The sequence below is a fragment of the Stigmatopora argus genome, chromosome 10, assembly GCF_051989625.1.
Source record: "Stigmatopora argus isolate UIUO_Sarg chromosome 10, RoL_Sarg_1.0, whole genome shotgun sequence".
Lineage (NCBI taxonomy): Eukaryota > Metazoa > Chordata > Actinopteri > Syngnathiformes > Syngnathidae > Stigmatopora > Stigmatopora argus.
The window spans coordinates 17,131,112-17,158,067 of NC_135396.1; the positions used below are offsets into that span (position 1 = coordinate 17,131,112).

A 26,956-nucleotide genomic window follows, 5' to 3' on the forward strand; every position below is an offset into this window, starting at 1 on the left:
GCCGCTCGTCTCATCGGCGCCGCTCGTCTCGTCGGCGCCGCTCGTCTCGTCGGCGACGCTCGTCTCGTCGGCGACGCGAGCGCCCCCGCCCCCGGTCGCCGTCGCTCGGCGCCGCTCGAGCGCTCCCGCTCGGCGCTCGGCGCTCACAAAAGGCGCTCTGCATTAAAAGGCGCCCTGTCTATTTTGGAGAAAATTTCTGACTTTTTTTGACTTTTATGCGCGCCTTATAGGCGTGAAAATACGGTAATTTATTTTTGTTGAATCTTCTAGAGTTAGTTATTTTAGAAAATAAAATTTTTCTCATTTATTTCTCAAACTGAAAAGAGCAGGACAATGGTTAACTTCGAGGCCTGTGCTTGTGTGTGGAGGGGGCTTTGGCAATTCTTTAATTCATTTTCAGTGCCGCTTGTCGTTACAAGGGTTGCGTCGGATGCCGGTGTCTATCCCACCCAACTACTGTCATCCTTCATAATTTCACGGCATCAGTCGATTGCGGTATTTTATATCCAAATTAAAATTGTTCATAAAAATGTCAAAATTCACGCTGGAACTCTCAAGCGGGATACAGGACTGCCACTAAACTCAGCGTCGAAGAGAAATGGCGGAAGAAAGGGAACTGCCACTCAACTTATTGAGGTTCGAACAGACTGCACGCTCAGAGAGATCCTGGTTAGGCAGGGCGTGACACAAATCTTTATTTGCCAACCTCGCGTCTTTTAAAGCCCGTTATCATGAAAGATCTACCCTTTACTTTCCTCATTTTGGCAGAAACATACGGTTCTAGAACGTTCTCTTCACAGGTCAACCTAACTCTGGTGAGTGTGCACAGGCCTACGCATACTTGATCAATTAGCTCTCTTTCCACAATAAACTCAGCGGCGAAGAATAAAGACACCCACCAAGCGGACGCCGTCGCTCTTATACGAAAATAGAGCTCTCTGGGCAGACGGGGCGGTCGGGAGCCTCAGTGAGGGTGGATTTTTCCAGAATTGTGAGCTCTGGGCGACCTTACGGCAGATGCCATTGCGCTTATCGGAAAATAGAGCTCTCTGGGCAGACCAGACGGCCGGAAGCCTGACTTGGAATATAGCTCTCAATAACCTGCACCCTAAATCATTATCTTCCTCTTCAATTCACCTTAATCGTAGTGCACAGGTCTATCATTGTCATTTTTATCAATTAATATTAAGCAGAGGAGCTATTGTCAGAGGGAAGTACAGTCAGTATTTGGTGTTTTTGTATATTTTATATCTATTTTAGCGGCACCTCTTGTAAAACGGCACTTTGGGGGAAGAATAGAAAAATAGAACGGCACCCTCTAATTGAACGGCACCTCAAATTGAACGTCACTAACGGGGAATGTTTTGAAAATAGAGCGGCATGCCGGTGATATAGAGGTTTTACGGATCATCGGTTCTTCTATGTTTGGCAAGCGCCTTCTTGCCTGGGATTCATACCGTTGTCACATTAGCGATGCCACCAAGAAGCAAGACTGGTGTGGCCGTGATTCCAGGAGGCTACATCAAATTTATACAGGCCCCCGATGTCTACTGGAACACCCCATTCAAGGCCAAAGTCTGACAGTTCTACGAGAACTGGATGTTGCATGGCGAGAAGAGCTACACCAAATCCGGCAACATGCGAGCACCATCAATGGAAGTTTATTTGAAATGGATTGTTGATGCTTGGGATAAGCTGCCAAAGGATCTAATCATCAAATCGTTCAAGGCATGGGGACTGATCAATGCTCTCCACGGCTCTGAGGATTGCACATTGTTTCATGTCAGACTCCCCGATTCAGACTGGTTCCAGCAAGCGTGAGCCAATGCCGGCGACAATGAACGTGAACTCACTCAGAAACTCGACGCTGATGCGGAAGGTGATATAAATGACGAGGACAGCTACAACAGCGACGTGTCACTTGATTTTTACCAGTAAATATGTAATTACTTATCAGTAATTGCCTTGTATTTGTGCCTTTTGTTAAATAAATATGCATATGTTACCTGGTTTCTCTTTTCATCCATAAAATTTCTCGCCTCTTCTCTAAATTCTGACCAGCTAGTAAAAAAATAGAGCGGCACCCTCTAATTGAATGGCACCTCTAATTGAACGTCACTACTGGGAAAGTCTGATAGAGTGATTGGACAGCAGTGGCGGGCCGTCAGGGCCTTCAAGGCCTTCTCTGCTGGCCTAAGAAATATCTGAATCATATTATATTTTGTCCATCAATACTTATTATTCCAAATGGTCTGTTAGCTTCCTTTCATTGCTTTCCCCCCTGGTTGCACTGCTTCCAGATGTGTGTTTTCATATTGAAGCATTTAACCAATCACATTTCAGCCATTATTTGTTGCCAGATCAGATCTGCCTCAAAGCCTTCACAATCAGTTCTTGCGGGCTCTGCTGCATTAAACTAGACTGTTGCTTTTAACCAATCAGATTTCGAGTTGGCAACCCCACAATGATTTTTCATAGGCGTTAGCATTTTGCTGGCTGGGACATGTCATTGCTTTCACAAACTATGATTGGCTAGTAGGCGGGCCAAAGCAGTACCCGAGGCAGCCGAGATCGCAAACTCCACCCACCCACAATGGCCGACAGAAGCAAAAACAAATGGATTCTGTTTGCTCACAAAGCTATTTTCCAGACGGACTTTTCCAGAAAAAATGGACATCATTAAGAAAGGGCGGTCAACTCCGAAGCTAGCAAGCCTGTTACAGCCGGGAAAATGGTGTGTGGGGCACTTTCAGCGCGCTAACTTAGCTCCACAAGCAAATAGTATATTGTTGTTTGATTTAATGCTATTTTCAAAACGGACTATGCCGGAAATATGACCGGACAGGCTCGACTTTCATCATTAGCTTCGATGGCGATAGGAAAGAAGGAAGAAAGAAAGGAGGATGGATATTGTGTAAAAATGATTTTTGGTGAGTAAAATATGGCTATATTCCTAAATAATATTTCAATTGTGGGCCAAGTTCTGATATCTGAAAAGCTCCAGTGTTTGTATTTAAGCTCCAATGTTTGTATTTAATCACAAAATGCTGCTAGGAAGTGGATTTTACCCCAGTTTAATTTTTGGCATTTCACCATTGACGTCCATCGCTGTCTTTTCCCGGGAAAAATCACCCCCCTGGCCTGGTTGTAATGTCTCAAAAGCTCCAGTATTTGTATTCAATCAATAAATGATGCTAGGAAGTGGATTTTACCTAATTTTAGTGAATTTTTTGTCATTTCACGTATGGACGTATCGACGTTCATCGCTGTCTTTTTAACGGGGAAATGATACTCTGGGCCCGGTTCTGATGTCTAAATAGCTCCAGTATTTGTATTTAATCAATAAATGCTGTTTTCGCTGGAATTTACCCCATTTTCGGGCAATGTTTGCCCATACGCCATCGACGTTCATCGCTGTCTTTTCCCGGGAAAATCACACCCTGGCCTGGTTTTAATGTCTGAAAAGCTCCAGTATTTGTATTTAATCATGAAATGCTGCTAGGAAGTGGATTTTACCCAATTTTTGTGCATTAATGTATTGATTATTTTTTATGTGTCGCAGCTGTAGCTGCAGTAGAGGTTTTATAGCCATAAAATTGTTTTTGAGGGTTGGATTGATACGTTGAAGGCGCTACCAGAAAATGCACCGCCCGCCACTGTAGATACTTCTTTGTCACAAAAAACATTCATGAAGTTTGGTCCTTTTATGACTTTATTATGGGTGAACAGAAAAAAGTGATCAAATCTGCTGGGTCAAAAATATACATACAGTAGCGCTAATATTTGGTAACCTGTCCCTTTGCCATTTTCACTTCGATTAGGCGCTTTTGGTAGCCATCCACAAGCTTCTGGCAAGCTTCTGGTTGAATCTTTGACCACTCCTCTTGACAGAATTGATGAAGTTCAGTTAGATTTGATGGCTTTCTGACATGGAGTTGTTTCTTCAGCATTGTCCACAAGTTCTCAATGGGGTTTAAGTCAGGACTTTGGGAAGGCCATTTGAAAACCTTAATTCTAGCCTGATTTAGCCATCCCATTACCACTTTTGATGTGTGTTTGGGGTCATTGTCCCGTTGGAACACCCAACTGCGCCCAAGATCCAATCTTCGGGCTGATGACTTTAGGTTATCTTGAAAAATTGTAAGGTAATCCTCCTTCTTCATTATCCCATTTACTCTCTGTAATGCACCAGTTCCATTGGCAGAAAAACAGCCCCACAGCATAATACTACCACCACTGTGCTTGACGGTAGGCATGGTGTACTTGGGGTTAAAGGTCTCACCTTTTCTCCTTCAAACATATTGCTGGGCATTGTGGCCAAACAGCTCAATTTTTGTTTCGTCTGACCACAGAACTTTCCTCCAGAAGGTCTTATCTTTGTCCATGTGATGAGCAGCAAACTTCAGTCGAGCCTTAAGGTGCTGCTTTTGGAGCAAGGGCTTCCTTCTTGCACGGGAGCCTCTCAGACCATGGAGATGCAAACACGCTTGACTGTGGGCACTGACACCTGTGTTCCAGCAGCTTCCAATTCCTGGCAGATCAGCTTTTTGGTGATTCTTGGTTGAATCTTCACCCTCCTGGCAAATTTTCTCTCAGCAGCAGGTGACCGCTTGCGTTTTCTTCCTGATCGTGGCAGTGACAAAACAGTGCCATGCACTTTATACTTACAAACAATTGTTTGCACTGTTGCTCTTGGGACCTGTAGCTGCTTTGAAATGGCTCCAAGTGACTTTCCTGACTTGTTCAAGTCAAGCATTCGCTCTTTCAGATCCATGCTGAGCTCCTTTGACTTTCCCATTGTAGCGTTTGTGGGCGTTTGCATCCAATGAGCCCTATTTAAATGGCCTCAGAGAAGTCACCAGCTGTAGTCACTCATAATCACTCACAAGAAGTTAAGAGGCCATGCTATGAAGCTCATTTCACTGACACAACTTTCTAAGTCACCAAAATTGCTAATTCGTGTTGCTGTATGTATATTTTTGACCCAGCAGATTTGATCACTTTTTCTGTTAACCCATAATAAAGTCATAAAAGAACCAAACTTCATGAATGTTTTTTGTGACAAAGTATCTGTTCCAATCACTCTATCAGCGAAAATTCTGAGTTGTAGAAATAACTGGAAACTCAAGAGAGCCATGACATTATGTTCTTCACAAGTGTGTGTAAACTTTTGACCACAACTGTACACACACACACTCACACACACAATCACACTCTCTCACACGCACACACACACTCACACTCTCACACTCTCACACCCGTAATTCACATTTTATAAGGATTAGATATTTTTTTTAATTGTTATTAGCACCTATTTTGTTCAGTAGCTCCCAAGCCATTTGACAGGTTGACACGAAACTTACAGAAAAGATAGGTAATTACCTTCTTGTTAGGTTTAAACACCAGCCATTTGTATCACCAATCTGAAAGAAGGAAAAGCACAGAGAATTGAGTCAACTTTATTTAAAAATGAGAGGGTCTCGGGACTGCTCTCGTCTCAATCCTCCGACACACTCTGAAGATGTCTCCTCTCGCCAAGTCTCTTATTGTGTTTTGGGAGTGTCCAAGTTACAGGAAGGTTCAAGCTGATCAAAGGAAAGAGAGGAATATCTCTCAGTTACAAAAGGTTATTTGATCATGACCATATGCTCCTTCAAGGTAACACCTTTACAGTCTCTTTCCCGATCTCCCGCAATCTTCACACAATGGTTCAAACAGGCGCCGGACCCCTGGGGTAGTTCCTCTTTGTTGAATAAGGTGAAACTTTCCCAGGGCTCAAGACACTCCTAATTCTATTAGCAAGCATTTCGACAGTCATACCGGAATCAGGATAACTTATTTACAATAATTCCAACACTTCTGTTTAACGAACACCTTTTAGTTTCTCAACATCCCACTCCATTTATTAATTATGATCTTATTACTGTTATTAGCACCTAATGTCTTCAATAGCTGCCAAGCAATTTGACGTATTGGCATGAAATTTACATTAAAGACAGGTAATTGCCTTCTGTTTAACGAAAACCTTTTAGTTTTTCAATAACAAATTCCATGTATTAATTACTAGTTTATTATTGTTATTAGATCCTAGTATCTTCAATAGCTCCCAAGCCATTTGACTTATTGACACCAAATTTACAGAAAAGATAGAAGATAGGAACACCTTTTTAGCTTTTCAATAACACATTCCATTAATTAATGATTAATTTATTACAATTATTAGCACCTAATATCTTCAATAGCTCAAGAGAGCAGCAAGCTAACATATTTCAGGTCAGGCATGCTCATCGATAATACTTGCAAATGCTCAAATCTTGAGTTCACACACTTAGAGAAGGTAAAGAAATTCAATCACTCGTCTATTGGGATACGACAGACGTTTCCAGCCACCATAATGTCAACTCTCTACGATGCAGGGTTTGGACAAAAGTAGCGTGACAATGTTAACATAAAATATCCACCCATCCATAAATCACGCTTTATCTATTCCTGCTCCCCAAAACACTTTTTCCCCCTGTCATGACGGAAAGACTCTGCGAGACACGATGGTGCTGGACGCGTTGAACCAATACGCCTTTCCACGTCATTTACAAGCGTCATTTTGTGTAGAATTTCCGCCAGCGAGTTTCCAGGTGCACACACACATCCATCAGTACATCATGCTTTATAGGGATTAGAGAATAGATAAAGCGTGATTTATGGATGGGTGGATGTTTTATAACTCCCATCACGACAGAAAAAAAAGTGTTCAGGGGAGCACCTAGAAACTCGCTGGCAGACCAATCAGCCACGCGGTGCGTTTAGGGCACATCATGTAAAAACAACGATTCATACATCGTCCATGTCGCACGGTTTGGACAAACGTAGTGAGAGAATCTTAACATACAATTTTGAGTGTTCCACTAGCCTACAATGCGTGCTTTTGGAATGTGGGATGAAACTAGTACCTGGAGAAAACCCTTGTGGGCTCAAGGGGGAACATTAAACTGAACACAGGAAGGTCGGAACCCCCGGGATTGAACCCTCAATCTCAGAAATGTGAGGCGGTCATAGTAACCACCTGGGATGCTAATTTTGACAATTTCGGTAAATTTCCTTTTTCCCCCCTAATGAAACAAGAGAATTTGTCCTTTCAGCCCACTTTGACTTTGTGTTGTTAGGCTATGCTCATTCCCCTTTCAGAAGGCCCAGCCAGTGTGCTTACGTGTAAAGTCACATGGCTTCAAGGCAATCAAAGAAACAGAAGCATGTTGTCTGCAAACGCTATTGTCCAATCTATGAACACTGCTGCACCTATACACACACTCACACACTCACACACTCACACTCTCTCACACTCTCACACACTCATACACTCACACACACACTCACACACTCACACACTCACACACTCACACACTCACACACTCACACACTCACACACTCACACACTCACACACTCACACACTCACACACTCACACACTCACACACTCACACACTCACACACTCATTTACTCTTCATACAACAAATCTGGCTTGCTGGCGGCGCATTGTGCGTAAGCTGCTTTTCCAGATTTTGACGTGTCGCTGCTCAATGCCCATCCAGCTCAACTGGTCCTCCAGGTCCGAGTCGCCACCGGAGCTTCTTTCGGTCATTTCTGAGTCAAAGGCTTTCTCGCCCAATCGCAGCTCCTGTGGAAGCGGGCCAGGTTAGCGTGGTCGCAATTCCCTGGGTGGCGCCTACCGGGCGTGGTCGAGCCCAGCCGCTCCCAGCATCCGCTGGACCACAGTCCAAAACACCCAGCTGTTGTTGGACATGGCGTTCCACTTTTGGCCTACACCATTGCAACTTTCAGGACAGAAAGCCATTCAATGTGTATGTTAGTCAGGCCATTACATTTATGCATATTCTTGAGGTTTCAAATCTTTGGGATGTTTGTAAAGTTGTTCTCACCATGTTTTAGTCAAAACTAGTACATCTAGAGCTGGTCGATAAAACGATAATGATCATTATTGTGAAATAATTTTTCTCAACAATAATAATAAAAACTCCGATCCACTAAAATATCTAAGTGAATTCTACCTGGTGTTTTTTTACTTTATTTTTTTAATGACTGGAAAATACCTGTGGAAAGAGCAGCCTTAAGGAAAATGTCCTTAACCCACTGTCCTCATTTGAGGACAGCCTGTAATATTTTCCTTAGTTGATATCAAGATGTTTCCCCATTCTATGTAAATGAAAACTTTGCACAAATCTAAAGCTTATCTTGGGTAAAAATGGTTCAACCCAACTTTAATTTTTTTTGTAAATGGCCAAATGTGAGGTAAATTTACACTGTTTTTCGTGAGGCTGAAAATATTCTACAGTGGTACGCGACCTACGATCAGCTCTACCTACGACATGCTCGAGGTACGATGACAATTTTGATCGAATAATTCACCCTAGATGCGATCAAAATTTCGAGATGCGACCAAGCCAGGTGGCCATGACATGAGAGGCTGTTTATCATTGTAGCGCACTGTCTTTTTTTGCCGCATCTCTTTCGTGTATAACATATCTACGGGCACTGAACAATTTATTCAGACGAGTTTCTCCTACGCATCGATGTTCTTCATTATGTTCTTCACAAGTGTATGTAAACTTTTGACCACAACTGTATGTTATATGAAAATTCTCTAATTCGTTCCATGGTCCAATTAAACAGTATTATACAGTGGTACCACTACATACGAGCAGCTCTACCTACGAGGAAATTTTTGAGCAAATAATTAGCTCTAGATACGAGAAAAATTTTGAGATGCGAGAAAGCCAGGTGGCCATGACATGAGAGGCTGTTTATCATTGTAGCCATTGTAGTCTTCTTTGCCGCATCTCTTTCGTGTATAACATATCTACGGGCACTGAACAATTTATTCAGACGAGTTTCTCCTACGCATCGACCAGGGAACGCAAAACGCGCATGCGCGGGCAAAAAGAGGGCTTTCTGGGTAATGAAGTATACTCGTGCACACAACACTGATAGCCAATGGTACCCTTTCTCAGAATAAAACTTCATTACCCACAATCAGTACATGGGTAAGCTATTATTCCTTCCTAAACCTGTTAGCTCCCTCGATCACTCATTCAAGACTACTTCTCGTTGGCAAGTGGTCGTGCGTTATCCTATTGTAAGGACATTTGTGTTCATCATTTTCGGAATATTTTGAAGGGAATACAACAGCAAACAGCCCATCGATAGCGAACGTGAGGGTGGAGGCGTGGCAAACCGCTAACCCGCCCAGAACGAAGGTAAAAAAATAAAATAAAAAATTAGAATTCAGTTTTGTGTAAAGTTACATTAAACGTATGTTTGAGTGTCTGTATGTATTAATCCAAGTTAGTGTAAATTTGTTTGTTCGTTTGAGTGCGTTGTTGCCGTGGATAAAGTCCCCCCCCGCCTCCGTGTATGTCGCTGTTTCTACCCTCCTACCCTCCGCGAAATGCGTCTAATTTTACTTCTATTAAACACAATTTATTACTATTAAACCACTAGTTATGTGTTGCTTTCTTAATAAATGGCTAATTAGAAGAAATAAAACATTTTTTCCAATCCAATATCCTGCTTTTGGTATTTTTTCAGAGGGTTGGAACGAATTAATTTCTTTTTAGTTCATTTCAGTGGGAAACGTCCGCTCGAGTTACGAAAAGCTCGACATACGATCTCAGTCCCGGAACGGATTAAGATCGTATGTCGAGGTACCACTGTACTTGCCAAAGGTGATGATATCTTCAGTTGATTATTTTATAGATTGCACAGCAACTTTTCGTTTGAAGGCAAATTTATAAAAATAAAGACGCCTGTCAAAATGTCAGGTTTTATTTACAATTTATCATAGTGTAAGAAGGGAGATGTCTTATTTTCATTGCACAACAGAACAACAAAATGTATGTTTGTGTCATCAATTACCTTCAACCTGCACAAGGAAGTAAAAATGGAAATTATCACTTGGCTACAGTCTTGCATATTTACATATATATGTTCATTAACATGAATATGAATGTTAATTAATATGTGCTCTCCCTTATTAAATAAATCAAACTCAAATGTTCATAATTGAATAAGGAGGAAAGTAATTTATTCACGTATTCACAGAAATTTAAAGTCACAAATGTCATACAAAAATATCTGATGGTTATTGTGATAATAATCAATATTGACTGATTATTTTTTTTATCGTGATAACAATTTTTGTCCTATCGCCCAACTTTAAGTACATCCATTAATAACTTGTCCTCCTGCTTGAAATGAGAAAAGTAGCATATTTCTTGTGCAACAAGGGAGGGAAAAAAAGCAATTTCGTTTGGGATTATTTTTTTCGCTGTCATTTTGGGTTCCCCGCCTCTGTTTTTAGCTTTTGGGCACACCCGGGCCCCAACCCCGGGTTATAATGTCAGTTCTATCAATCTATGTTATCTTACTAAAAATGGAGCTGGCTTGTCCAAATCTGCTTAATCATAACCCAAGTGGCTCTGTTTGTGTCATGTGTGCAAAAATTACTCTCTCATACACAATCTCCTTGTGCTGAATGGTTGAACAGCCCGCTATGCAGCAACCTTATGTTTTAGGTCTTCAGAGCTGACCTGTGGGCAAGTTTGGCTGTTTTTACCATTCTTGGCCTCTTTTCATGAGATTTTTCTTGGCCTGCCAGTCCAGACGTTAACTAGAATTGTCCCTTTACAGTGGTACCTCGAGATACGACCTTAATGCGTTCCGGGACTGAGCTCGTATGTAGGTTTTCCCGTAACTCAAACGAATATCACATACTCCATTTATGAGGAGTGGGGCCAGATCTGTGCTGTGTTTGCGAAAGTTCAGGATTATTTCTTTAGTTTTCGTGGTGTTCAGTGTGAGATTGTTCACCGAGAACCACAAAGACAGTTTGTTGACCTCATCTCTGTAGGCCGACTCATCCCCTCCTGAGATGAGTCCGACCAGAGTGGTGTCATCGGCAAATTTGATGATGGAGTTAGACTGGTGGGTTGGTGTACAGTCGTATGCGTACAGGGAGTACAGAAGAGGACTCAGTACACAGCCTTGAGGGGAGCCAGTGCTCAGTGTAATGGAGGAAGAAAGGTGGGGACCAAGTCTAACAGTTTTTGGTCGGTTGGTTAAAAAGTTATTTATCCAGCAGCAGATGGAAGAGGATAGTCCAAGGTGGGAGAGTTTGTCAGTCAGAATGTCCGGTTTTATAGTGTTGAAGGCTGAGCTATAGTCAATGAAAAGCATCCTCACATAATTCCCATGGTGGTCCAGGTGGCTCAGTGCTGTGTGTAGAGCAATGGCGATAGCATCCTCAGTGGACCTGTTTGCTCTATAAGCAAACTGGTGAGGGTCAACTGAGGGAGGGATTGTATTCCTGATATGGCGGGCTACCAACCTTTCAAAGCACTTCATGATCTCAGGCGTGAGTGCAACAGGCCTATAATCATTCAGGCTGTCAATGGTTGGCATTTTGGGGACAGGGATAATGGTGGCAGATTTCAGGCAGGATGGAATGATGGATTGTTGCAGGGAACAATTGAATTTTTTTGTGAAAACTCCAGCCAGCTGGTCAGCACAGCACAGGCATTGAGCACCTTCCCAGGTACTCCGTCAGGGCCAGCAGCCTTCCTGGTGTTCACAGACCGCATTACCAGTCTCACTTCCTGTTTTGAAACTTCAGTGTATTGCTGCAGGGTGGTGGTGGGGGTGTTGAGACTGGGTCTGGTTTGTCAGTCTCAAAGCGGGCAAAGAAACGGTTCAGTTCCTCCGCTAGTGAGGTATCTGCGTTAACAGACATATTATTGTTATTGTGATTGGTAATATGTCGTATTCCCTGCCACATCTTCTTTGGGTTATTTTCTGTGAAGTGCTCCTCAATTTTCTTTGTATATGCTGCCTTGGCCTTTTTAATGCCTCTTTTCAGCTCTGCTCTGGCAGCGCTGTATTGTATCTTGTCCCCTGATCTGAAGGTGGTGTTACGGCATTTGATGAGTGCCTGTGTCTCCTTGGTCATCCAGGGTTTTTGGTTAGGAAAAACCTGTATCCGTTTATTAACAGTGACGTTGTCCATGCAGTTTTTGATGTAGGAAAGTGATGGATTCATTATGAATACAATTTAATTAACATGGAAGACATCTTTAAACATACACTGGTTACAACTTGCAAGGAGAATCACTCATAACTCGCCTTCGTTCAAGAGGATTCTGAAGAGCAGCATACTCTTCTCTCCATTTAGACATACTCAAAACATCTAATGTAATCTGATTCAAAACAATTGCATAAGCTAACCGAATAACACCATTAAGGTAAAAAAACAACTGCTCATATTAGATCGAAACCAAAAGACCTGCGTAAGAATTTGCAGTATAAGCATAATAATTTCTTTATAAGGTAAACTGCCGGCGTCCCAGTCAAAGCAATTTATGAGTCCTTTGCAGATCTTCATTGCGAACTTGCATCTGGGTGTCTGGGTTGCGAGGTGTATCTCCCAGTAAACAGTCCTTGAGGTGTTACGTCAACAAGCTGGAGCCAGCAGGGTGACCTCGAGTTTGCCCCAGTCTCAAATTAAAGACACTCTTATACAAAAGTAATTAAAATGCATACATCTATAATATTATCCAGAATGACCCCAACAGAAAGTACAGTGTCCGTGTAGTCCTGCAGGTTGTCGTGTTCGAAAAGTTACCAGTTGGTGCGGGAAAAACAGTCCTGCAGCTGAGAAAGCGCGTCCTCGGGCCAAGTTTTTATTATCTTTATTTGTGGCCTTGTTAGCCTCCGGAGTGGAGTGTATGCGGGTGTGAGGGATAGTGGCTTTATAAGCATGTTTGATATTAGAGTAAACATGGTCAAGAGTTTTGTCTCCTCTAGTGTGACATTTTACGTATTGAATAAACCTCGGTAGAACAGTCTTTAAACACGCTTTGTTGAAGTCACCAGCGACAATAAAGACTCCATCGGGGTGGTCAAGCTGCTGTTTGTTTACAGCCATTAGCAGTAGGTTTAGTGCCTTGTTAACGTTCGCATCTGGAGGTATGTAGATCGCCATTACTATGACGACCGTTAGCTCTCTCGGTAAATAATAGGGCCTACATCGTATTGCCAATAGCTCTAAATCCGGGGAGCAGTGTGTCAATGATCCTACTGTCGCAACACCATTCATTGTGTACAAACACGCAAAGTCCCCCTCCTTTGCTTTTGCCTGTTAATTCTTTTGAACGATCCTTTTTGAAAAAGCGTTCAGCAAGCCAGCGATACCGCAGGGTCGGGGATTTGCGGGTGTAGCCACGTTTCTGTGATGAGAATAATGTTACAGTTCCTTACAAAGCTGTTGGTAGCGATTCGAAGTTCCAACTCATCCATTTTGTGGGTGATGGATCTGGCGTTGGTCAAAAAGATACTAGGAAGCGGTGCTCGTGTGGTTGTTGTCTTAGCTTAGCAGCAAGGCCCGCCCGGCATCCGCGCTTTTGCTTTCTATCTCTTCGCCGCTTTCTACGTACTCTGAGTGGGCTGACTATCCACGGAGATCCCGGAGGTCTCGAGATGTCCTCGGGGATATCGCATCTCCTTCCGAGAGTAATTAAATCCTGGCGACTGTAGAATAACGAACGACACCAAACTGTAGAGCATAGGGCCGCTGCGTCAGTGCGCGCCGCCATCTTGAATCTTTGACAGCCAGAAATCTTGCTTGTTTGTTGGTGACCAAATACTTATTTTCCACTCTTTTTTTGGAAATAAATTCTTTGAAAAGCAAACAATGTGATTTTCAGTTTTTTTTTCTTCCACATTATGTCTCATGGTTGAGATTTACCCATGTTGGCAATTACAGGCCTCTCTAATCTTCAAGTAGGAGAACTTCCACAATTGGTGGTTGACTAAATACTTATTTGCCCCACTGTATATATGCGTACGTGTACGCATGCGCGTACATGTATACTTCGCACTACCCTTCATTGCGCCTGCTTTCTATGAACCCATTGCTTTTCCCTTAGTTCTGCACTGACTAACGCAAAACAACACGGAAAAAATTCAACGCTCTGCCCATTGCTCATATATATCTTTACACGAGGGAGATGTGGCGACTTGGCCACCTGACTGATTCGTATGCTCGTATCTCAAAATGTGTCTCGTATCTTAAGGCAAATATTTGCTCTGAATTTTACTCGTATCTCAAATTACTCGTATGTTGGGGCACTCGTATGTCAAGGCATTACTGTATTACTAAAAAAGAAGCTTGAAGATCCTCCTGGTGACTCCATGGTTTGAGTTGGTTCCTCTTCGTCAGTCAGTCCCTCGCTGCCACAGTCCACATAGGTGCTGGTTTACTACTTGGGTGGAAAGCCAGCAGGAATGGAGTGAGATTTTAATTGTGCCAGTGTCCTCTTCCTCGCCCGAAACGCTGGTATCCATTTTCAACTCACTATATGGTGAAATGTATTTACATCATCAATGGTCGATACTGTGTTTTGTTCACCGATGTAGTTGACGACATCGACTAGTCTGGACAGCTCTACATACAATGAATACAAATTATTAAGGATGATAAAACTTTTTACACCACTTTATGACCAAGACTCAAAAGATGCCATCTTGAGCCAGATCTCAAGATTAAGAATGGTCTGACGTGTTCTAAAATTAGCTTGAGCATTATCATAATAATTTTGTGACTGTTTTTGTTTTGTTATTCTGGTGTTTAATTATTATTCATATTTTTTTATGGTATCTCTCACAGAGTTTGACTTTCAAGGGGAAGGTGACTACTAGCCTAAAGTTCAAAGAGAAAACCACAGAACTGGATACGAGAAGTTACAAGTGCCTCCTTCTTGCGCTGGTCAAACTAATTCACGCTGACCCTAAACTCATGTTGCATGTGAGTGATGCTACACATACATATTTTCAAGGCTTTTCATCTGACAATTAACCTTTGGCACCCTGTTTAGAACCCTGTGAAGCAAGCTCCAGAAATGCAGAGCAGCACAGCTGAGCTAATTATTGGCTTGGTGCAACTAGTGCCTCTCACAAACACAACACAACTCTCACAAGAAGCCATGGAGGTTTGAAGCACATTTTCTTTAACATAATTTAATTTAGTCATTTTTTTACCTTTACTCTTTATGGGAATGTCTAATATAAATGCTTTACAAGATTCTCAGCAGTGCATAGTGTCCTTAAATTCCCCATAGTGCTTGATCTACTTGGTGCTAATGGCTTTCAGCACCTTCGTCGTTACACATTTTCCCCTTTTCCATCAAAGGAATGTGGGTTCCCGTTTGAAGGTTCGACTCACTAGCATCCCAAAGAAAAGAAAGCATGCAAAAACAGGCAATGTTAGGCAAGTGGGAGATTGTTAGCCAAATGAGTCACAGCAATATGAGAAACACGTGAAACTGTAGAAGTACAAAGGCAAGTTGATTGTTCATTGTTTTCATCTGTAGTCGCTCCTCTTGTTTGAGTCGCAATCAAAGAGAAACCCTTCCACGTGTCTCAGGAGGAAGGGATGGAGGCCCTAACATAAGTGTCTCAAAACATTTGACATCATTGTAAAATGACACATGGAGTTTGCCTGTGTTAAGCTGCTGTACTGACAGCCAACGACAAGCTGATGCGTAGTGAAGCGGGTTGGGAAAATCTGGCTGTGGCCGACCGGCGTTGCACCAGCAACCAAGCATCATGCAGCGTTGTGTGTCAAGGACACAGGGTCTGAGTGTTGCATTATAAAGACCAGCTAGTAACTTAAACAGCCACAGTTATTAACACAACATTGAGTGGCAGATGCATGTACACTGCGTTCCAAATTATTATACAAATTGTATTCAAGTGTCGTAAAGATATACAGACGCTACCCTACTTACGAACATACGACTTACGAACAACGGTACATACGAACATGTCTGCAAGTTGCGTTTATGTCGAAAAATGTTTGTAAGTTCGATTTTGTATTTTTTCCCTGTAGTGCTTCTTTCCGCCGCTAATACCGACGCCTGGCGCTGTGAGGGCCCAGCTCACCCAGCATCTACCTTCTTCTGTCCAATTCGTTGCAATGCGGAAGTGCGTGAACTTATCTCCAGTGCGCAAAGAACCTTTTTCATTTGTATCATTAAATATCTCGTGCATCCATTATTGAATATGGTTGGTAAAAAGCGAAAGGCTTCTATTGAGGGAGTTGCAAGGAAGAGACAAGCCATTTCCTTTGAAACGAGTGGCAATAATAACGAAGCTTGATGCACGTGAGAGTGGTGAGCGTTGCACATATACAACTTGAATCGTTCGACCGTCAGTACCATTTATAAACAGAAAGATCGAGCAGCAGGACCCAAATATTGAACGTTGCACAAAGTTTGCAAATCAATTGAATGATGCCATACAGTGCTACCGCATCATTTATGATGGAAAAAAAGAAGAAAACTGTGCAATCGTCGTTAGATCGCTTCTTTCGGCCAGTTTCTAATACATAAATCTCTCTCTCTATACAGTCCTGTACATATTCTCTCCATTTTATTAAATGTTTTTTTCAGTACAAACCAATGCATGTTACTTATACAAGCCTTAAACATACAAATGCACTTATATAAACCTTCAATATACTTATATAGGCCTTAAACATAAATTATAATACAAAATATAGCACTGAATCAAATTACAAACAAATTCAACTTATGAACAATCGCTCGGAACCTAACTCGTTTGTAAGTAGGGGAGCGTCTGTATATATATATTTTTCAATTAAACTAATGGATAATAATGTGTCTCAGTCCTCTTTGGATCACTGAAATCAATTTTAGACACCTGTGATAATTTGTTTGCTAGGTGTGCCCAAATAAAGGAAAAACTACTGAAGAAGGGTGTTCAACATTATTAAGCAGACCAACATTTTAAGCAACATGGGAAAGGAAAATGATCTCTCTGCTGAAGCTGCATGAAATAGTTGAATGCCTTGGACAGAGTATGAAAACCTGAGAAATATCGCGAAACCAATTGATGAAATGAGTCCCTTTATTGTTGATTTTGTATGGAGGGCCTTGAAGGCAAGAATAAAGTTGAATCAGGGAAGTGGTGTGGCGGGGCAGGAACTCCACTTGAACCCCTTCGTAATGGAGTTCAGTTCCATGTCCAGCACAGTCCAATAGGAGGAGGACCTTGATGGGCAGCCCCCTTTCCGTGAGGTACAGCTTCACGTTCGGGATGAAGCAGTTTAAAAACCAGTCATTTGTGAGAGCTAGCATGAGCTAAGCTTTCCTATTGCTCATCCAGTGCACTAGGATCAGGGCTTTATTCTTGTTTTTCAAAGCGTGGGGACAGTCGAACTTGTAAATTAAGGCTGGATTTACCATGAAGACAGCAGCATTCCCACAAATGATGAGTGTCAGGCGATCCTTGTGAACTTAGAACCATGGTACTTTAAGTTCATCCTTGAATAAAAATGTCCGGGAAAGCATCCACTTCCAAATAAGCCCATTCTCAGATTTTCATTAGGAAACACTCACTCGACGTACATTTTTCCCGCCTCTTGGTCGGCAGATGAGGCTTCCCCATACAGCAAAACACTTTGTAAACCATGCCTCTTCTTGAACTTTTCAAACCAGCCCTTCCTTGCAATAAAATCACGAGGCTCACGCACGCCACTGGCACTTGGCTGGGTCTCACCGTCATGGTTTTCCTCAGGAGCTAAGCCAGACATGGGCAAACTACGGCCCGCGGGCCATATACGGCCCGTTAGGCCTTGTAATCCGGCCCGCCGACGTTGTCCAAATTTTCTATATATATATAAAATTATTTTTCCCCCCAAGATGGCGCTGTCACGCGGAAGCCAGTGGCAGTAGCTCTGTCCACTCTTATTTGTTTTTCATGTTTTACAGCCCTTCTATCTTTTTTTAAATTACATTTTAATATTTCTTAATACATTCCTTTTTACTTTACTTTGTACTTTTTACTTTAATGTTTTTACAACTTTCTTTGTTCTGTTAGCCTGGCTTCTTTCTGTCACTTCTTTTTTGGAACCATAAGCGCTGTCACACACATGGGACTAGCTGTTACAATACGCAGCAGAAAGAGCAACACCTCAATTCTGCTGGAAATTCGGAGCTGGACAAAAGTGCCGGGAGAAGAGCAACTCTGACCAACCATTCCATCATGGGATAAGATGGAAGAGCTGTCAGCGCTTACCAGGCCGGAAGCGGAGCCCTGCTCTGCTGCTGTTGTCTTCAGCTCCAGACTACTGAGGAACAGTGCGGATAAGCTTGGAAGAGTGACTCTGTATATTCTCTACCTCGGTCACAGTCTGCAGAAGTTCCCCATCTTGTGGAAGACTTCCTGTGTGTGGTTCCAGTTTTTGTCCAACTTTATAACGTCTTGTTGAGTCTGTATCCGTTTTAGCTACCGCAACCAAGATGGCGCCGTTCAAGTGGCAGCCGGCGGCGGTAGCTCCGTCCACTCTTGCTTGTTTTGTGTTTTTGCTGCTTTTCTGTCTTAATGATCTGATTTGGTGATTCTTAATGATCCTATTTCCTTTGATTTGCTTTGTACTTTGTGTTTTTGCTTTGTTGTTCTGTCTAATCACCCTCTGCTACTGTCACAATGAAATTTCCAGAATACGGATGTTATCCAATCCAATCCAATACCCTCATTTCCCCGATAGATGGCGCACTAGCTTAGTAAAAGTATGTAAATGTGTGTGGGAGCTACTTGAGAATACTGACACATTTCTGAACATTTAACTTTTACTGTGGACATCCTGACACACATGAACGAGCTGAATGACAAGAGAAAAAACAGTTTGTGCATGAAATGCAAGCAAACCTTTCGCCTTCAAAACCAAGCTGTTTTTATTTTTCAAGCAAATATCAGACAAGTCATTTGCTCATTTCCCCACACCAGTTGCGTTAAAAGAGGCCCCCGCATGTGAAAAAATACAGGAAATCATTGGATGACCTGCATGAGCAATTCTGCCGTCGGTTTTGTGATTTTGGACAAATTGACAGCTGGTGTCATGTCCTTTCTCACAAGACCCGGAAACGGTTCCACAGGAGTTGCAGTTGGAACTGATTGATCTCCAATGTGACAAGTTCAACTCCCTGAAAGTCTCTGAGTTTTAGGCTTCATTAAGTGCAGCCAAATTTCCAAACATCCAGAAGATGGCACAGAGGATTCTGGTGTTATTTGGCTCTACATATGTGTGAACAGACCTTTAGTCTGATGAAAACCAAGAAAACACCCCATAAATCCCAGATGAGTGATGAATATGTTCATACTTTAGTCCTTTTTTTCTGTTTATGTTTCATATGTACTGTTAACGGATGCAGTTTTTTATATGTATCGTATCTTGTGCTGACCCGGCCCGCCTGTCAAATTTTTAAAGTCAATGTGGCCCCCGGGCCGAAAAGTTTGCCCACCCCTGAGCTAAGCTATTGTATAACGTTTTGTCTTTGGTTCTGATCACGTTTGTATCCACAGGGGTATTTTTCTCCCTAGCTTCTGAGATCCAGACTGATGGGGCATTCTCCATCTTGATGATGGTTTTATTCCTCGTTGTTACCACTCACTTGGTGTTTTTGAAAAGGATATCGTGGACGTCTTCTGAATGTTGGCTTCTTCCTTTCTTACGGAACACACAGTAGATTCATTGAGGCCTTAGTGGCGCGTGACATCGGCATACTGATTGCCTGCCTATAACATATCGAGCAACTTTACCTTTTCGGTCAAGGTCATCATCTTTAGTTTTCTCTTGGCTTCATTTGATGCCTTAGACAATGCTGGACGATTAGCAGGCATTTTCAGCAGTCTAGTAAAATCCAAACAAAGGTCTATACAGGAAGTTATTCTTTCTCCACAAGGTATAATGTACGTGATACGAAACATGACCTGCTGAAAACAAGAAAAGCCTTGGCGTCGTGTTTCGCAGTGCCCATTCTTACTCTGTGGTATTCACTTATTCTGAGATTAAAGCCAACCATTTTAGCGCCAAAGAAGAAGCGGTGCCGTGATTTCCGTCATTTTTCCTCTGTTTTCCGGTTGCGAGTTTCAGCGTAGATTTAGACATTTTTATGAACTTTTTTTTATATACTTGAAAAAAAAATCTGCGATGTAGTGAACTTGCAAAGTGAAGAAGGATCACAGTAGACAACTGCTGCATATAGTCCATTTCAGTTTCTATAGGAAACAAATACCGTATATTCTCACATACAACCCGCAGCCTTAACATTGCCTTAAAATGGTTGAATTTTACATTTTCTCGCATATAAGCCCCCCCTGATTCACAATTTTCACCTCCATAATCATGGTTTTAATAGGAAGCACAAATGTGTTACTTGTGAAGGGAAAATCTTAGGAAAATCATCACAAGTGGTATTTCTAAGATACTGTATTAATCAAAAGCACATTATTAGGGTCAATATCATAAGGAAGTTAATATGCCTGTCTTTGTAAAATATCAAATTATTGAATTTGAAAAAAGAAACAAGTCTATCTTGTTGTGAACCTGATGCTTTTTAATGGCAGAAATTACAATTTTCTTGTCATAAGTTTAAGATGATGTGGCGGCCAAATTGCTTCTCATTTAGAAATATTTTGATTTTTTTTTATATCTATGGTTCATATTTCTGCAATTATTACTTTCGAACAAGAAATAAAAATTTAAAAAAATCAAAGCGAAATTTTATTTCGTAATCACAAGTGTGCAAACATTTCATTTGTGTTCCTAAAGGGTGTTGCCTGCCCGTAGACAGATTCAAAAAGGAAGTAACGTAAGCACAACCAGGAAGTGTGTCCAAAGCGGTATAGTGTTCACCAAGTGTCTGGGTTCAACAATAGCATAGGATACACATTACACAGGTATCAAGGCGGAAATTTTAATGATCGACCGCAAGACCTTCGATCAGCCTTAAAAACTATTGGTATGTGCTGACATGGTAAACAATACAAACAACTATCGAGCCTACTCGCGTCTGGCCAGTCAGAGCATGTTTAACTACAGTAAGATGGCGACGCCCTGAGCGAGCAGTGACAGGCACAAGTTAGTTTTTTTCCACGTTTTTTGCAAGATACGTTTTTTACGAGTGGTGGGGTTTGTGTGTCCCAGTGAACCTTGGAGCTATGTTGTCTGGGGCCCTGTGCCCCTGGTAGGGTCACCCATGGCAACCTGGTCTGAGGTGAGAGACCAGGCAAAGAATGGCTCAGAAGACCTTTTATGACGATTAAAAGCTATGGACGACGATTTCCCTTGCCCGGATGCGGGTTACCGGGGCCCCACTCTGGAGCCGGGCCAGAAGGAGGGGCACGATGGCGAGCGCCTGGTGGCCGGGACTATACCCATGGGGCCCGGCCAGGCACAGCCCAAAGAGGCGACGTGGGTTTCCCCTCACATGGGCTCAGAGGGGCCAAAGAGGGTGCGTGGAAAGCTGGCCGGCAGCCAAAAGAGGGATCCTTGGCGGTCTGATCCCTGGCTCCAGAATCTGGCTCTTGGGACGTGGAATGTCACCTCTCTGGTTGGTAAAGAGCCTGAGCTAGTGCGTGAGGTCGAGAAATTCCGTCTTGATGTAGTCGGGCTCATCTCTACGCACAGCTTGGGTTCTGGTACCACTCCTCCCGAGGGGGGTTGGACACTATTCAACTTTGGAGTGGTGAGAGGCACCAAACAGGTGTGGGCATACTTGTTACACCGACTTTGTGGTGGTGTCATCGGACCTGCGGCCGCATATCTTGGACACTTGGGTAAAGAGAGGGGCGGACCTGTGAACCGATTACCACCTAGTGGTGAGTTGCACCGATGGTGGAGGCAGATGCCAGTGCGGCCCGGGAGACCCAAATGTTTCCCGAGGGTCCCCTGGGAATGCATGGCGGATTCCCCTGTCAGTAGGAGTTTCAATTCCCACCTCCGACAGAGCTTCTGTCATGTCCGGGTGTGGCGGGGGACCTTGAGTCCGAGTGGACCATGTTCCGCCCTTCTATTGGTGTGGCGTCAGACCGGAGCTGCGGCCACAAGGTGGTCAGTGCCTGTCGTGGTGGCAACCCCAGAACCGGCTGGTGGACATCAGCATTAAGGGATTCCTTCAGGCTGAAAAAGGAGTCCTACTGGGCCCTTTTTGCCCATGGGACTCCGGAGGCAGCTGACGGCTACCGGGTGGCCCAGCGGCACGCAGCTCTGATCGTCTCCGAGGCAAAAACCCGGGCATGGAAGGAGTTCGGTGAGGCCATGGAAAACGACTTCCAGGAGACTTCAAGGAAATTTTGGTCCGCCATCCGACATCTCCGAAGGGTGATGCAGTGCACCACCAACACAGTGTATGGTGGGGATGGGGCGCTCCTGACCTCGACTCGGGATGTTGTGAATTGGTGGGCTGAATACTTTGAAGACCTCAATTCCACCAACCCGCCTTCCCATGAGGAAGAAGAGTCTGGGGACTCTGAGGCAGACTCTCTTATCTCTGGGGTTGAAGTCCCCAGTTAAAAAGCTCCTCACTGGCAAAGCCCCGGGTGTGGATGAGATCCGCCCGGAGTTTCTAAAGCCTCCGAATGTTGTGGGGCTGTCTTGGTTGACACGTCTGCATCATCACGTGGACATCGGGGACAGTGACCAACCAGTCGACATGTGTTTTGTGGACCTGGAGAAGGCGTTTGACCGTGTCCCCCAGGGAGTCTTGTGGGGAGTAGTCCGGGACTATGGTGTTCCGGAACCCCTGATACACGGGGTCCGGTCCCTTTTATGACCGGTGTCTGAGTCTGGTCCACGTAGCCGGCAGTAAGTCGGACCCGTTTCCAGTGGGGGTTGGACCCCGCCAGCGCTGCCCTATGTCCCCCATTCTGTTGATAACTTAAGGACAGAATATCTAGGTGCAGCCGTGGTGTTGAAGGGATCCAGTTCTTTGGCCTCAGTATTACATCCCTGCTTTTTGCAGATGATGTGGTTCTGTTGGCTTCATAAGGCCGTGAGCTCCAACTCTCGCTGGAACGATTCGCAACAGAGTGTGAAGCGGTAGGGATGAGAATCAGCACCTCCAAATCTGAGACCATAGTCCTCAGTCAGAAAAAGGTGGCATCCCGGGTCAGGGATCATGTCCTCCCCTAGGTGGAGAAGTTTAAGTATCGGGAAAAATGGAGCGGGAGATCGACAGGCCAATCGGTTCGGCATCTGCAGTGATGCAGACTGCACCGGTGCGTCGTGGTGAAGAAGGAGCTGAGCCAGAAGGCGACACTTTCTATTTACCAGTCGATCTATGTTCCCACCCTCATCTATGGTCACAAGCTTTGGGTCATGACCGAAAGAACGAGATCCCGGATACAAGTGGCTGAAATAAGTTTCCTCCGCAGGATGTCTGGACTCTCTCTTAGAGATAAGGTGAGAAGGTCGAGAGGAAAGGAGCCAGATGAGTTGCCTCGGGGGTCTGATCTGGATGCCTCCCCTGGGATGTGTTCCTTGCACGTCCAACCGGGAGGAGGCTTGGGGCCAGCTGCGGACACGCTGGGGAGACTGTCTCCCGGCTAGCCCAGAAGAGCTGGATGAAGTGGCTGGGGAGAGGGAAGTCTGGGCTTCCCTGCTGAAGCCGCTGCCCCCGCGACCCGACTTCGGTAATGCGGAAGAAGATAAGATGAGTTGAGCCTTTTTTTTTACTATTTTCATTTATAGATGTCAAAACAAATTTTGTTTAGCGTTGTTTCTTTTGATCATCTCTCTCTTTTTAAATAAATGAGCGTATTGGCTGCAGTCGTCTTTTTTATCAGCCGTACCCTTGATTCAGTCATTTTTTTTGAGCGACAAATACGGTTTATATGCGAGTAAACACGGGAGTTTTATTGTGAAATTATTTTGGGTGTGGATTATTGTCCTGGTATGAGAGTGCATGGTTGTCTGTCTCCTTGTGCCCTGCGATCGCCTGGACACCGATTCAGGGTGTCCCCCGCTCCTGGCCTGGAATCAGCTAGGATAGGCTCCAGCACCCCCCGCAACCCTAGTGAGGATCAAGTGGTTCAGAAAATGAGATGAGATGATATGAGATTATTGTCCTGTATACTTGTCCTGTATATTTGCTCCCATATGCGCGCCTTGTTGCCAGACAAAAAAAAAGGTTGACTGAATCGAGGGTTTGGCTTATATGCGCATAAAAACACGACATGGAAGAAACTGCAAGTTGACGACGACATGACACGAGGATGTCATGACGTAATGGCGCCGTGACGTCATGGCGCTAGCGAATGCCGCCGATACGGTCATTTATTTCAAAATACAGTGTTACCTCGACATACGAGTGCCCCGACATAAGAGCAATTTGAGATACGAGTAAAATTTTGGGCAAATCAAATCAAAAGCCTTTATTGTCATCATACACAGCTGCGTATAACAAAATTGGTGGTGCTACTCCACAATAATAATAATAATAATAATCGGACATAGGCCCTGTCGTCATTATCACAACACAAAAGCCTACTTGTCATCACACGCAGAAACTGCGTGTGACGAAATTGATGGTGCTTCTCCATAAGCTACGTTTAATCGGCAAAAGACCTAATAAGTGTAAGTTACGGACTTGTAATTTGTCATTCCGCTGTTGAGGATACAGGTCGCTTACCTCGCGCTTACCTTTCACTGTCTTCCACTTACCTTTCCTCAGTCAGCTAGTAGGAGGCAGATCACCAACCAAACATCTGTTCATATACCGCAGAGGGGAATGTGTGTTATGTTAGCGCGAGTTTAGATTCCTGATGGATGTGGGGAAAAAACTGTCCTTAAGCCTATTTGTCCGTGCTTTGTGGGACCTATAGCGTCTGCCAGAGGGCAGCAGCTGGAACAGATTGTGACCAGGGTGGTAAGGGTCCCCTATGATGTTCTTGGCTCTGCTGAGGTAACGAGGGCTGGCAATGTCTTCAAGTGAGGGCAGAGAGCAGCCGACAATCCTCTGGGCAGTGTTAATCACTTTCTGCATGGCCTTTTTGTCTGCCGCCGTGCTTCCAGCGTACCACACTGTGATGCCGTACGCCAGGATGCTCTCTACAGTGGTTCTATAGAAGGTTCTCAGAAGATTGGTGCCCAAGTTGTTCTTCCTAAGTACCCTGAGGAAATGGAGTCGTGTCTGAGCCTTCTTCACCACTGCCGTGGTGTTTGTAGACCATGAGAGCTTGTCCGTGACGTGGACCCCCAGGAATTTAAAGGACTGGACCCTGTCTACACATACTCCATTTATGAGGAGTGGGGCCAGATCTGTGCCGTGTTTGCGAAAGTCCAGGATGATTTCTTTAGTTTTCGTGGTGTTCAGTGTGAGATTGTTCACCGAGCCCCACGAAGACAAATTGTTGACCTCATCTCTGTAAGCCGACTCATCCCCTCCTGAGATGAGTCCGACCACAGTGGTGTCGTCAGCGAATTTGATGATGGTGTTAGACTGGTGGGTGGGTGTACAGTCGTGGGTGTACAGGGAGTACAGAAGAGGACTCAGTACACAGCCTTGAGGGGAGCCAGTGCCAAGAGTAATGGAGGAAGAGAGGTGGGGACCAAGTCTAACAGTCTGTGGGCGGTTGGTCAAGAAGTCCTTTACCCAGCAGCAGATTGAAGAGGATAGTCCAAGGTGGGAGAGTTTGTCAGTCAGAATGTCCGGTTTTATGGTATTGAAGGCTGAGCTGTAGTCAATGAAGAGCATCCTAAAGTAGTTCCCAGGGTGTTCCAGGTGGCTCAGTGCTGTATGAAGAGCAATGGCAATAGCATCATCAGTGGACCTGTTTGCTCTATAAGCAAACTGGTGAGGGTCAATTGAGGGAGAGATTGTATTCCTGATATGGCGGGCTACCAACTTTTCAAAGCACTTCATGATCACAGGCGTGAGGGCAACAGGCCTATAATCATTCATGCCGCCAATGGTTGGCTTTTTGGGGACAGGGATGATGGTGGCAGATTTCAGACAAGATGGAATGATGGATAGTTGCAGGGAACAATTGAAAATATTTGTGAAGACTCCAGCCAGCTGGTCAGCACAGGCTTTGAGCACCTTCCCAGGTACTCCGTCTGGGCCAGCAGCCTTCCTGGTGTTCACGGACCGCATTACCAGTCTCACTTCCTGTTCCCGGAACGTCAGTGTATTGCTGCCGGGTGGTGGTGGGGGTGTTGAGACTGGGTCTGATTTGTCAGTCTCAAAGCGGGCAAAGAAACGGTTCAATTTCTCCGCTAGTGAGGCATCTGCATTAACAGACATATTATTGTTATTGTAGTTGGTAATATGTCGTATGCCTTGCCACATCTTCTTTGGGTTATTTTCTGTGAAGTGCTCCTCAATTTTTTTGGTATATGCTGCCTTGGCCTTTTTAATGCCTCTTTTCAGCTCAGCTCTGGCAGCGCTATATTTTATCTTGTTCCCTGATCTAAAGGCGGAGTTACGGCCTTTGATGAGTGCCTGTGTCTCATTGGTCATCCAGGGTTTTTGGTTAGGAAAAACCCGTATTCGTTTATCTGTAGTGACGTTGTCAATGCAGTTTTTTATGTAAGAAAGTACAGAGTCCGTGTAGTCCTGGAGGTTGTCGTGTACAAAAAGTTCCCAGTTGGTGCGGGAAAAACAGTCCTGCAGCTGAGAGAGTGCGTTGTCGGGCCAAGTTTTTATTATCTTTATTTGTGGCGTTGTTTGCCTCCGGAGTGGAGTGTAAGCGGGGGTGAGAGATAGGCAGAGGTGATCTGATCCAGCTAGGTGAGGGAGGGAAGTGGCTTTATAAGCATGTTTGATGTTAGAATAGACATGGTCAAGAGTTTTGTCTCCTCTAGTATTACAATTTACGTACTGAATAAACTTAGGTAAAACAGTCTTTAAACACGCCTTGTTGAAATCACCAGCGACAATAAAAACGCCATCGGGGTGGTCCAGCTGTTGTTTGTTTATAGCCGTTAGCAGGAGGTTCAGTGCCGTGTTAACGTTAGCATTCGGAGGTATATAGATAGCCGTTGCTATGACGACGTTTAGCTCTCTTGGTAGATAATAGGGCCTACATC

General features: G+C 44.0%; 1 protein-coding gene across 10 annotated transcripts in view; it reads left to right on the forward strand.

Annotated features, from left to right (window-relative positions):
- Positions 1-26,956, forward strand: part of nf1a (neurofibromin 1a) — a 278,314-nt gene that overhangs the window by 50,747 nt on the left and 200,611 nt on the right. For all 10 annotated transcript variants that reach the window (XR_013303594.1, XM_077611678.1, XM_077611683.1 and 7 more), the window contains 2 exons: positions 14,732-14,869; positions 14,940-15,053. Coding sequence is in view for 9 of the 10 variants with exons in the window: in XM_077611678.1 (XP_077467804.1) it covers positions 14,732-14,869; positions 14,940-15,053 (252 nt within the window). In the remaining variant the exon portion in view is untranslated. The remainder of the gene's footprint in view (positions 1-14,731; positions 14,870-14,939; positions 15,054-26,956) is intronic.